Genomic DNA, 13580 nt, shown 5'->3' on the forward strand with positions numbered 1-13580 from the left:
TCAAAAATTCAGGTGACAGCAGATGCTGGTGAGGATGTGGAGAAAGAGGAACACTCCTCCATTGTTGGTGGGAGTGCAGGCTTGTACAACCACTCTGGAAATCAGTCTGGCGGTTCCTCAGAAAACTGGACATAGTACTACCGGAGGATCCAGCAATACCTCTCCTGGGCATATATCCAGAAGATGCCCCAACAGGTAAGAAGGACACATGCTCCACTATGTTCATAGCAGCCTTATTTATAATAGCCAGAAGCTGGAAAGAACCTAGATGCCCCTCAACAGAGGAATGGATACAGAAAATGTGGTACATCTACACAATGGAGTACTACTCAGCTATTAAAAAGAATGAATTTATGAAATTCCTAGCCAAATGGATGGACCTGGAGGGCATCATCCTGAGTGAGGTAACACATTCACAAAGAAACTCACACAATATGTATTCACTGATAAGTGGATATTAGCCCCAAACCTAGGATACCCAAGATATAAGATATAATTTGCTAAACACATGAAACTCAAGGAGAATGAAGACTGAAGTGTGGACACTATGCCCCTCCTTAGATTTGGGAACAAAACACCCATGGAAGGAGTTACAGAGACAAAGTTTGGAGCTGAGATGAAAGGATGGACCATGTAGAGACTGCCATATCCAGGGATCCACCCCATAATCAGCATCCAAACGCTGACACCATTGCATACACTAGCAAGATTTTATTGAAAGGACGCAGATGTAGCTGTCTCTTGTGAGACTATGCCGGGGCCCAGCAAACACAGAAGTGGATGCTCACAGTCAGCTAATGGATGGATCATAGGGCTCCCAATGGAGGAGCTAGAGAAAGTAGCCAAGGAGCTAAAGGGATCTGCAACCCTATAGGTGGAACAACATTATGAGCTAACCAGTACCCCGGAGCTCTTGACTCTAGCTGCATATATATCAAAAGATGGCCTAGTCGGCCATCACTGGAAAGAGAGGCCCATTGGACTTGCAAACTTTATATGCCCCAGTACAGGGGAATACCAGGGCCAAAAAGGGGGAGTGGGTGGGCAGGGGAGTGGGGGTGGGTGGATATGGGGGACTTTTGGTATAGCATTGGAAATGTAAATGAGTTAAATACCTAATAAAAAATGGAAAAAAAAAAGAAAAGAAAAGAAAAGAAAAGAAAAGAAAACAACCACCTCACCTTTTGCTGTATTACAACTGGTCACTTCTAGGAGAAATCTTTCTGATTGCACTGTTGCATAAAAGGTTCATTCAGCCTACAGCCCCAAATAAGACTCACAGTTACCTAAAACAACGTATTAGTTCCATTCTTCCCAGGAGGTCATGTCAATAAAAAAGAAATCATTACTTTTAAGAAGCAACTGATAGGTTAATAATATGGGCTTTCATGATTGGCAAAATAGAGAACTTAAGGTTCCTGGCTGTTCTTGTTCCTTTTGGTAGATGGCTTTATTTTATTGTTTTGTGTGGATGAGAGTTTTGCCAACATGTATGTGTATGGAACGTGTGTGTGCTTGGTGCCCTCTGAGGTCCGAAGAGTGTTGGATCCTCTGGGACTAGAATTATAGATAGCTGGGAGCCACTATATGGGTGCTGGGAATTGAACCTGGGTCATCCACAAGAACAAGTTCTGTTAATCAATAAGCCATCTCTTTAGTCCCCTACATGGGTGTACTTATGGATCATCACTGCTCCCCCATCATATTCTTGGAGACTAAAATTAATTTTGGAGTCCTCCAAGCAGACTAAAATTTAACAAAAGGTGTCACTCAAGGTGATTTTGAAGAGGTTCTCTTTCCTTCAATTCATTATACCTTTACATAGTGTAAACTCAACTAATAAATGGCTTTTAGTCACCTCTACTTCGTCTTCCAGTGCTGAATCTGTAGTAGCTCTGTGTTGCCTGAAATGGCTGCTAACATTATTCTGTAATTCACAAATGAGATATAGAATCTAACTTCTTCGTGGTAGAATGCAAATCCTGTTAATAGCAACAGTATAAAAAATGAGCTTGGGGGTACAGCTCAGTGGCAGAAGGCCTGCTTAGCATGTACAAAGCCCTGGGCTCCATCTCCAGAACTGCATAAAGTAAATTATGTATATTATACATATATATTTATATATTCTGTATACATATATTTAAATATATAATGAGTTATTTAAGGTTCATATGAAAATTACTTAGTGTTACTGTTGACTGAAGACATTTAGAAAAAAAAGTTTTTAACCAGTGACAAGTTTGTAGCTCGCACACTTATGCAAGGATTCTGTACCACAATGGTTACCTGCATGAAAGTTCAGAACTTTTTCCGATGGTTTTAATAGATTGAAGCCATACAAAGTTATTTATGAAAGATAGGGCTGTGCTTAGAAAGGTTAGCCAGGTTACATTATTAGAGGACATTGAGGTAAAGCAGGTCTCCAGGAGGTGACTTACACTAACCATGATGGCTGTTGAAGCCATGGAAGAGGGGACTTACAGTGAACTGTGATGGTCGTTGAAGCCGCCATGTTCCTTTTGTCAATGAGTGAGCATTTGTAGTCCCCTGTGGCATTGCGTCTCACATCTGTCAGTGTGTAAGTGTTTGAGCTTCTTATGCCTTCAGGCTGTCCCTTTAGACAGAGGAAAAATGTCAGATGGTTACACTTGGTAGCTACAATGAGAATGTTTATAATTCTTGGGGAAAGATGGCATTTTCTCAGCTATTTAAAAAAAAAGTAACCATACTTTTTGAATAGACTCGGATGATTAAAATCTGTTCTGCAAATATTTGAGAAACAATTCATAGTTTAGAACTAAATTTTGAAGAGATAATTTATATTGTAGTGATGACATCTGTTTTCTGAGAGTATAGAGTTTGATTTTTAAAGCAGGTATTTAAAATATCCATTATCATTTTTTTTCTGTTGTCTTCTCTACGTTGACTAAAAGACTTGAGACATTATAAAAGAAAACATGAACTCGGTCTTGGGCTACATCCCCATACTTGCAGCACTCAGAATTTGAAAGCAGGAGGACTGCTTGTTTTAGGATCGGCTTGGTGGCATATTGAGTTTAAGGTCAACCTAAGCTGTATATTGAGGCTATATAGTGAACGACGGAACAGGAGTGTAGTTTAATGGCAGAGAGCTGCCTAGCATGTGCAAGGTCCTTGGTGTCATCCCAAGTATGAGTAGAGAGAGGAATGGAGGGGGAAGACAGAGACAGAGTCAAAGAAGAGACAGAGATAGAGTCAGAGAGAGTCACAGACAGGGAGACAGAAAGAGACAGAGAGAACAAGAGAGGGGGTGAAGAAGACAGGAGAGGAGAAAAAGGGGAGAGAAAGGGAGAGAAGAGAGGACAGAGAAAAACAATCAAGCTGATGAGAAATCAAGTTATATATCCAAATAGAAATACTAGACAGAAATGAAGGAAGTGTGGAGAAGACAGCAAAGCAGGAAAAGCAGGAAGGAAGAAAGCAATTCAAAGAAAGGAAAGGAAAGCAAGCAAGTCAAATACAGACATGCAGAGCAACAAAGAAAACCAGCAGAAGGTATTTCTAAAGCTGGAACACAAGCGTGGCTCTGTCATCCTGGATGGCCAAAGTGAAAACTCCATTTCAAAAATCTTCATTGTAAATAAGACAATGTTAGTATGTACATTCGACAGGGGGAGCAATGTTGTCTGCCACCATTTATGTTTGTAAGTTGTTTCTTATACATGTCTTCTGAGTAATGCCCTGGGTGATACCATGAAATATTAGCAGTCATGCTAGGAGTAAATCTCCAATAATCCCATGATTGCAGGAAATGCACTGTTTAGTAGCATTATAGCTTGTTTTTCAGCAAGAGGACCGTGAAAACACTGCTCTGCCTGTTAGACCACTCTCCCATCACTAGGAATGCAGATATTTAGAGGAATTTCTCAAAGTCTCCTGCACGTGGACCATTTCTTTCAAGGATGATAAGTACAGTGATAAAGAGCCCACATGATTATTTCACCCAGCAGAACTGTCTTGGCTTCAAACCATCTTAGCATGTTCAGAGACCCCCTGTGGACAGACCCTCATCCACATCAGTCCCTTTGCAAGCATCCCTTTTGACTTCTACAGTGATCTACTTCTGCACAGCAGATTTTATGTCTTATTTGGATGATTATACCCTGAGCTTCTGCAATTATGGTTTCCTGTGGTTACCTCTTTTTCCTCTTTGTCTCTGAATTCTCTAAACACTGATGAAAAATAAAAATAAAAATAAAAACCCAGGGGATTGGTGCCACAGAAGCTTTCAATGGACATTCTCCAGGTGGTGTTTTCTTACTTTTGCTGTTCCCAAGAATAGCACTTTTTCTTCTTCCTCACTTAAGCTTCCCAAGTGCGTACAATTGTTAATGTCAGTTAGAAGCCAGACAATAGGACAAAATGATAGTAGTCAGGTTCCACTAATGCTTAAGCACTTACTGGTAAGTAAAACATGAACTCCTCAGGAGGTGGGTTGCCATTCCCCAAACACTGAAGGGTGATGTTGTCCCCTTCTTTGATGGCATTTTTTGGTGGCAGCACTTGTATTGTCACCTGCTCTGTAGGATCTGCAAGAGTCACAAGCAGAAGTTAACCATTTTTGTCAAGTACCAAATTACTCTGTGCATACAATGTAAATGACTAAATTATACACAATTTTCTCAAGAAGCTAGTAATGGTAATTACTTAAATGTATCTTTTTATGGAGGGATTGAAGTTAATAGCCACTTGCTATACCAAGTACTAATCTTGGTTAGAGCAAACTACAAAGAACTGTGTTACATAAAAATCAATTTCTTCTTAGCAAAATGTCTTTAACTGAGGTGGCAATGACTGTAATTATTTTATGTGTAAAAGACCAGTAGAACAATCTCGCTGTGTGACTTCATTATAAGGAAATTGAATGGTGTTATATGAATCTTATAGCTTCGAAAGTCTAAATCAGGTAGCCAAGCCCCTAAAGCTACTGGATAGAATCGTGCTCTTACTATACAAAAATAAAAATAAAATGAAGAGACATGAGCTAAACAATACCAGCTGTGTTTTCGGCATGCTGAAGAATAAATCTATTTGATAAAAATAAATCTATGAACACATACACATGCAGAGAGAGAGAGAGAGAGAGAGAGAGAGAGAGAGACAGAGACAGAGACAGAGAGAGACAGAGAGACAGTGAGGCAGACAGACAAAGAAGGACAGAGATTGAGACTGAAATTGCTATATAGTCATCAGCACCACAAATACCTTGTAATTTTATCCTGCATTTTTAAATGAACCAGGATATAACTTCCATTACACTCTAGTTAATTTTTTTTTGTTTTCCAGAGTAAATAGAGATATTGAGCATTTTTAAAATGTACTTTACTACTCAACAGTCAAGTGCCAAATGAATTAAATGTTCCACAGAGTGGGACATCATCAAGTAAACAGGAAGTGAACAACGGTAGCAAAGACTTTATAAATGTTTGACTTTCTAATGTCCATGCTTTACACTGCTGGCTAATGCCATGAAGAGTGAACTTGGAAATTGTCTGATTTAGAAGGAAAGACAAAAATGAATAATGATTCACTTATCCACCTCTTTTCAAATTTGTGAACAAAATACTCTACCTACGAAGACCTATTATTAGCTAATAACGTGAAGCTGATGAGTTGTGGTTTCAGAAGCTCCCTTCATTTCTTGCCATCATCTATGCACCTCCTACAATTAAATTGCAGAGAAAAATAATTTTTCTACCTTCTACAATTAAATGGCGGAGGAAAATTTAGAAGGATTGTTGTAGACTGTGTCTTCGACACTAATCCCTGTGTGGCCATCTAGGCATTGTCAGTTCTAAGACTAATCAGTGAGGATCCCCCACTGATCAGGGTTTTTTACATGTGTTTATTAGATAGCCCTCCAACCAGCAGGCTCCAGTGGAATCAGAAGAATTGAGTAAAGCTTGCTTTTGGCAAGCCCAGAAAGCTGCCATTTCTGGGTTTTCTCCCCACACTTCTTTCTTCTCTTTCTTTCTTCCTTCCCATTATTTGTTTGTCTGCTTTCATTGTATGACGTAGTAGGATCCACCCTAAGCCTTTCTGTTGTGTGTGTTAGGTTCAAGATTTAATGTGGCCCTTTCTCAGAATGTGACACCTGTGACACTCTGATCAATCAAGGCTGATACTAGGACAGCCAGAACCACATGCCTCACTTCCTCTTCTACTCCAACTTTTCATCTCTGCACTGCTTTTCAATCTGTTCTTTACTAGAGAGGTGAGAAACTAAGATGTGGTCACAGGATTCTTGTAACATATTTGCATTTTTATGGTAGCATTCTGGGTAGTCACACTCTTAACAAAACTGATGATCACTTTTTGGTCCTCTTTTTCTGGACTTTGGATTTTACTCTGCTTATTCATAATGAGTCATCATTCTTTCCATTACTCTGACTTTCTGGTATGCCTTCTTTAGCCCGCTCTAGCACCAAGTCTCAGTGGTTTGTCCTTTAGTATGTTTTACATTTGATTCTCCCCATTGAGTCACACTTAGCATTTTCCTACACTATGACTCGATTAACCTATTATACCCTAGACACTGCCATCAGTTTCATTTGCTCTTTCACCCTGTGCCTTCCTTTTGCTTTTTATTCTTCTATAACTATTCCCTCTAAATTAGTTTTCTGAAACAATTATTTGACTATTATAATGCTATTCAGAATCCTTCACACTTTTCCTACACATAAGCATTTGAAATGGATACTCCTTTAGTACACATGGTTATCTAGAACGTATATCAAGTGAGATTGTTGTATCTTCCCACTTTACATGAATCCCTACCAATATGCTCTATTCATTTTTTTCCTCTTCCTATTTGTCTACTTATCCTTCTACCCAGTTAAAGACTTGATAGTTTAGGATCAATGTTACAAATGTAACGTGCAAGGATCATGCAGTTGAAATACTGTGCTTTTCAGTGATTTTTCTCTATTTATGGGAAAAACAATTGTAACAATTCATACTGTTACATTACATACTGCAGGAAAAGTAAAACAGATGTGTGAGTCTAAGAAGCGTCCAAAGGAATGAATTCCTTTGTTTGAAAGAGCTGTGTTTTAAAGACTAAGAAGGAGCTGACTCCATGATAAGGGCAAGGCATAGAGAACTCACAGGAAGGTATGGGAATTGTATTCTCCCAGAGGAATGTGAACAACAGATAGGGATGAAGTGTGTAAGATGTGGTGATGAAGGTTGACATGCAGTGCATGGGGGTGACTGAAACAGACTCTGAGAATACATCAACCAGGAACAGGAAGATGAATCTAAGCGCTCTGAGGTGTCAGTGAAGGTCAGTCACTGCAGGAATGCTGAAGCTATGGGTGTAGAGAGAGACTTCCGGTGGCAGCTTCAGGAGCACTTTGTTTAGGGAGAGCAGAGAGAGGTAAGCAGTAGCGAATAACATTTTGCCAATTGTTGCCCAAAACACTGGCAGCAAGGATGGCGGGGTGAAGTCAGTACCAGGGACAGAAATCAGATAAACACAAAGATTGAGGCTGGGGAAGACTAGTGTGTCCCTCTAAGGCTCTCTCGGCTTGAATTCTTCCATCCATCTTCCTTGAAATGTCCTCTTCTATCATTTAGACCTTTCCTCTGAAGTCCCTCTACAGCAGTGGTTTTCCACATCGGCTCCATTTATCATCAGTAATATTACTATGTTATTTTTTAGTAGTAAATTCACTATGCAGCATCTCTTTACCTGCGCTGGATTGTTCTACTCGAGGAAAGTCCAGCAATCTGTGTTCTAGCAAATCCTTCATATTCCACTAATGTCTTCAAGAGTCTCAGAATCACTGTCCTTGGGCACCTGACCTTTCAGGAACAGCCCTTCTGTTCCCGTGACATTTATCACTTGCGACACCACACTGACAAATTCCTTCTGATGTAAGTGTCTTGATTCTCAGCTGGAATAATAACCTCTTTGAATGAGCAGTGTCGTACCATCATCAAGAAGTTCAATAGTGCCTTTGTTGTCTTCTAATTGCCAAACACTCTCCCCACATGCCTGTGGCATTGCTGTGTCAATCTCATGGATCCAAGGATTCATCTACCAACCCATCTGTCTCCCTGCCAATCACATACATACCAGTTCCTTCTGAAGCCAACTTCACAAGTCTTATACACCTTGGTAATGCTAAACTTAGGAAGTTAGCCAGGCATACGGCAATATTCACCTTTTTCTAATTTTGTTTTAGGAAATGGTCAGGAGGCATTAGGAATTCCTATAAAACACATGGCAATAAGCTATGGCTGGAGAGTGTTGGAAGTAATCGTTTAAGTTAGAGGTCAAATCTATAAGAAACATAGCACACCATAGAGAACCAAACACATATTTGTAAATGAGATAGCAGGAAATGGAGTCTATTCTTAAGTCATGAGCAGTTTTTTTCTATAGATTTTCCAAGGAAGAAAAGATTATTTGTGTATCAGAGTTTTGTGATAAGGATTGGCAGCAGAATATTAAGAGAAACTGAATGAGGCTTGTGGAGATTTAAGGTATTTGAATATTATTTCTAATACATTAAATCTATACAATTATAATTTGGGTACTTACAGTAAATATCAAAGATTTCTTGTTCGGAATAAATTGTTTTCTGGCCGGAGGGTCCATAATATGTCACAGAACAGGTGAATGGCATTTGTATGTCAGATCTGGTTGTCTTGTACTCCAAGGAGGAAGTCACGGTATACAACTGAGTTCCTGGATCAATTTCCTTTTTAAAAAGTATGGCCACCTCTAAAGAAAGTAAAGAACATCAATGATAATATCTTTCACTGGAAAATCACAATCCATAATTAAATATCAACACCCTTGAGATATGAGTTTGTCCTTCTAATTGTATTTAGGAGGAGAGAAAGTTGAAACTCAGTGAGGTAAGATGTCATTCAAGACAGTGAATCAGAGACATAGGCAAAAATAGAATCCTGGAATCCCATCTCCCACTTAATTTAATTAACTTCCAGAACATGCCATATATAGAAATACTCCATTCTGCTTTTGACTCTTCTACACAAGGGATAAAATGGTGTCCAAAAAAATTGCCCAATAAGTTAAAGGGCACTTAATTTAACTGAAACATAGACTTGTAAATAGAGACATGGGCAGCTGGTTTGATTCTGGACAGTTGATAGGATGACTAGCCTATATAATATCATAGAGGCCACAGGAAGTCACTGCCTGCCTCAGACTCACCTCCTTCCACAGGTTGCAGCACTTTGCCATTCCTGTACCATGTGATGTTGCCATCTGGGTAACTGTCTCTTGAAATGCAGTCACCTAACTGAAAAATGTAAGGGAAAATTTCCTCACTTCAAATAGTTTCACATCCTTATTTCAACATGGAACCCACAAAATCTTTAGCAAATGGAGTGTCTTCAACCATTTATTTCCCAACTCTAAGAATCACACTATGAATCTTATATAAAAAATAAATGCTTAAATATTACAGTCTTACCCAGTTTGAAATGTACAATAAAACTTTCCACTATGCATAAAATCACATCCCCTTAAAGGCATTACCAAATTCATTTTGATGCTATCCATTTTTAATATTAACTAAATGACATTATAACTATATTAATATTGATTATTGCTGTGGTTCATAGATCTTCAAATGCAAGAATCACTTAGTGTTAAAATGTGGCACCTCTCCAATTCCATTTTCATTTCACAGTATAAATACTTGCCACATTCGATAGTCCTCAGTTCAGTCTTCAAGTGAGTTTGTAACTACATTATTCAACATTTATCAAATACTGGGTAATAAAAATAAATGGCATTCAAAAAATTTGATCTTATGCCCCTACACAAACACAAAGGAATATTGAGGTATTTTAGTTAATGAAGATGATGTGCTCACCTGTGGCACTCCATCTCTGCCTGCCTATTAACGCCACTTCTTCTCAGACCTGTGATAATGTGATTGTATCTGCTCTCTCTCACTGTGTACTTCAAACTTACAATGATCCACTTTAACAGAATAAAGTCTAAATGTTACACAAGTCTTGATTAATCTGAGAACGTTTTATGTCTCCATGTTCATCTCCCAGGGCTCTCTCTTGCCTTGAATTTTAATGACTAAAGTTTCTGAAATACCCCAGGTTAATGTTCACCAGACACACCACTCTCCTTCTCAGCAGATGACTTTAGTTAGTTAGAAAGCCTCCCCTTGTTTGGATTGGAGGGGATCCACTTATTCTTCACTAATTCTAGCAAGCATTTGGTTCATTTACATCATAAAGATTCTCCTCTTGAGGAATGACTGTGCCTCCTTCCACATATCCATTGTCAGGATCAAAATGAGTGGTCACATTATTCACACTTTGTCTTTGTGCTCTCTCTGATTGAACATGAAGCATTGTAACCTCCATAAGAGCAAGCTCAACTTGTTTGTCTGGACATCTAGGGGCACCTAGATGGAGTAAAGCAGTTAGTCAAACAACTTCTCACCTTTTTCAGCTGATCTGTTTCAAGAAAGGGTGCTTTGTTTACAATTTCAGGTTTAGATGGTTGCTCTAAAGTTAAGTAGAAAAAGGGTTAAGTATACTGGAAGAGATAAAGGACATGCATGAGTATGAAAAAAAAAAAAAGAATCCATATACTCAAGACAAAAGCGTGAACAATAAAGAACGAATTATTCCCAAGTATTCTAGATTTATGCAACACGATACATATAACCTGTGAAGTAAACTATTTGCGTTATGACTTTAAATATTGTTTTAAGAGTTTGTAGCTCCTTTGAATAAAATATCTCCAGTATTTTCTAAATGTCTTATGAGGTGAGTATAGTTTGTATGATAAGCACAGGCCAGTGTTCTAATTGTGGTGTATCATTTCTAGTTGGTAAGCACGGGTACTTTCTGCTTATTAAGGGAGAAAGCTTCCAACTCATTAGCTGGGGATGTTATGGCGCATGAATCCAAATCACAAAGATTTCCTTTTTTGGAAGCCCACATTTCTGAGGCTTAAAGCAGCCTCTAGGATCTCCAGGGAAAATCCCATTGGTCTATATTTTTTAACAAGCTCTGAGGGGACTCTTAAGCACACTGAAGTGCAAGAAACCTGACTATAAAAGGTTGAGAAAGCCATGTAGTGATGTCCATGCCTCAATTTCCCAAACAAACCAATGCATAGCTCTTATCTCATCTTGGGAAATTATGAAAGGAGGAGAAAATCTTTCCAATTTGGAACTTGAGGTGGAAGAGTTTATAAAAGTTCTATAAAAAATAAAAATCTAGACGGAGCTTCAGATGAGATTGATTAACATTTCAACAATGATTTCTCAAACCATTTTAACGAATCTTACTTTGATTAGCATACACTCATTGGTCAGTATGATAGAACCTTTGTGACATTCACACACAGCTTTATTTCGGAATTCAAGCTTGTTCATCCTCATTTCGTCCTCTGTACTGGCCCCCACAGGTTACTTTCCCTTTTCTAAATGAATAGTACCTTCTGCGTCTTAAAATCTTATACTATTAAGTGTGGATTTCATATATCTGAGAAAACAGCACCCATCTTTCTGAGCCTACCTTATTTTGCTTAATACAAGGACCATAAGCTTTTTTATTTTTCTCCAAACATAACTTTTGCAAAAACAAATCTTTTTTAATTGGCAGAGTAGTGCCATTTACTCATTTAGTCTCACACTATATTTCCTACGTCTGCTCATGCATTGGTGTAAATCTGAGTTGAATCTACAATTTAAGTGTTGGGTATAGTGAGGTGATAGAAATGGCTGTTAGGTATCTCTGTTGCATTCTAATTTTCCATAGAGTGAACACCTAAGGATGGTACAGTTGCATCCTATAGTGGTTCTGCTTTCAGTTTTTTGAGAATGCATCATTCTATCTGTCATAGTGACTGCACTAATTTGTATTCCCATCAGCTTTGTTTAAAATTTCCTTTCTTTGTAGTCATGAGAATTTATCGTTTGATTTCTTTAAAACAGCCATTCTCACCATGATAGGAGAGAATCTTAATGTTGTTTTGGCTTTGAATACCCTCATGGCCAAGAATGTAAAACCTTTTAATCTAATATTTATTGGCAGTTTGTACTCCTCAGAACTGTTTATTCCGTTTGCCCAGTTATCGATTAGATTATTAAAGTTGGTATGTTTGTGTGTGTGTGTGTGAGTATGCTTAGTTTTTTAACTTTTTATATAGTCTCAATATAGGATTTATATTCTTCTAGTTTTCTATAAATGATGATTTTTATACTTTACAATCAGATAAACTAAGCTGGGCATGGTGGCACCTGCCTTTATTCCCATTACTCTGAAGATAGTAGTAGATAGATCTCTGAGTTCAAGGCTAGTCTGGTTTGCAATGCATGTTCCAGGATAGTAGGGCTACACAGAGAAACCCTGTCTCAAAATCAAACAAGCAAGAAAGCAAACAAACAAGAAACAATGATTTGCAAATCCACATTAATCTGAATAAAAACTTACTGGGTAATTTTGTCAAATTTGACTACTTTTTAATTCACAAGTAGTTTCAAGGAAATATAAATCGACTCAATATCCTTCAGAGTAGAACTATTTTTATTTTATATACATAAGAAACTAATTACTTTTTCTTTCATGGTTTTAATGTTTATATTTTCAAATGTTTTTGATTGCTACACTAAACTAAATTGATATTTGTATACCTACTACTCAGTTTGGATTTCAGCTGAAAGACTTACCTAACCAGACCATACAGGGATAGAAGATAAAAATCTTTTGAATTACAAACCTTTTGAGTTACAACATACTTATCACTAGAATGTATACAAAAAAGTTACATTCCATAGTTTAAGTGACTAAAAATTAGAAAAAGTTAACAAAATTTCCCCTCAAAATAGTGACTAGTTTGTGGGGGAAACATGGTATGAAGTTTAATCCTTTTGCATGGTAGTACAATTTAAGGCTGTCAGCATTTTAATGGAACATTCCAAATTAAAACTGAATTATTGATCAAACATTGACTTTTGCTTAGAACCCATGCTATCAAAGACAAACATTTAATATATTTGAGAGATGAATGCACCCAGAATCCTTAAACAAATGAAAAGTCTTGGGTCTTAATGAAATAAACCAAAGTTCCCAAGACCAAGAAGCCAGTTCTTAAGCAACACCAACCTTTAAAATTCAAGAGACAGAGCACATTAATTAATTTACTTGATTTTTTTTAAATGTGTCAAAATTAAGAGGAATGAAAAGAAAACGGATATTTAATTTCTTCATCAGTACTATGTTTGGAAAATATGGGGTGTTTTGCAAATTCAAATATAGGCTTTGAATAAAACTTACTGGGTAATTTTGCCAGGTTTTACTATTTTTCAATCCACTAAGTAAAGCAAACAAAAAAAGTTCATATTTGCTTCCTCTTACTATGCAGCAAGTTTACCTCATATTTCTTTTTATTATCTATCTATCTATCTATCTATCTATCTATCTATCTATCTATCTATCTATCTATCCATCTCTCTATCTATCCATCTCTCTATCTCTCTATCTCTCTCTCTCTCTCTCTCTCTCTCTCTCTCTCTCTCTCTATCTAT

General features: G+C 37.7%; 1 protein-coding gene across 2 annotated transcripts in view; it reads right to left on the minus strand.

The window, feature by feature from the left end:
- Window positions 1–13580, minus strand: part of Alcam (activated leukocyte cell adhesion molecule) — a 204086-nt gene that overhangs the window by 37441 nt on the left and 153065 nt on the right. For both annotated transcript variants that reach the window (NM_001331110.1, NM_009655.3), the window contains exons 4-8: window positions 10484–10548; window positions 9227–9314; window positions 8588–8770; window positions 4441–4568; window positions 2482–2614 (exon numbers count right to left, since the gene is read on the minus strand). In NM_001331110.1, the coding sequence (NP_001318039.1) occupies window positions 2482–2614; window positions 4441–4568; window positions 8588–8770; window positions 9227–9314; window positions 10484–10548 (597 nt within the window). The remainder of the gene's footprint in view (window positions 1–2481; window positions 2615–4440; window positions 4569–8587; window positions 8771–9226; window positions 9315–10483; window positions 10549–13580) is intronic.

Source organism: Mus musculus, chromosome 16, assembly GCF_000001635.26.
Source record: "Mus musculus strain C57BL/6J chromosome 16, GRCm38.p6 C57BL/6J".
Classification (NCBI taxonomy): domain Eukaryota; kingdom Metazoa; phylum Chordata; class Mammalia; order Rodentia; family Muridae; genus Mus; species Mus musculus.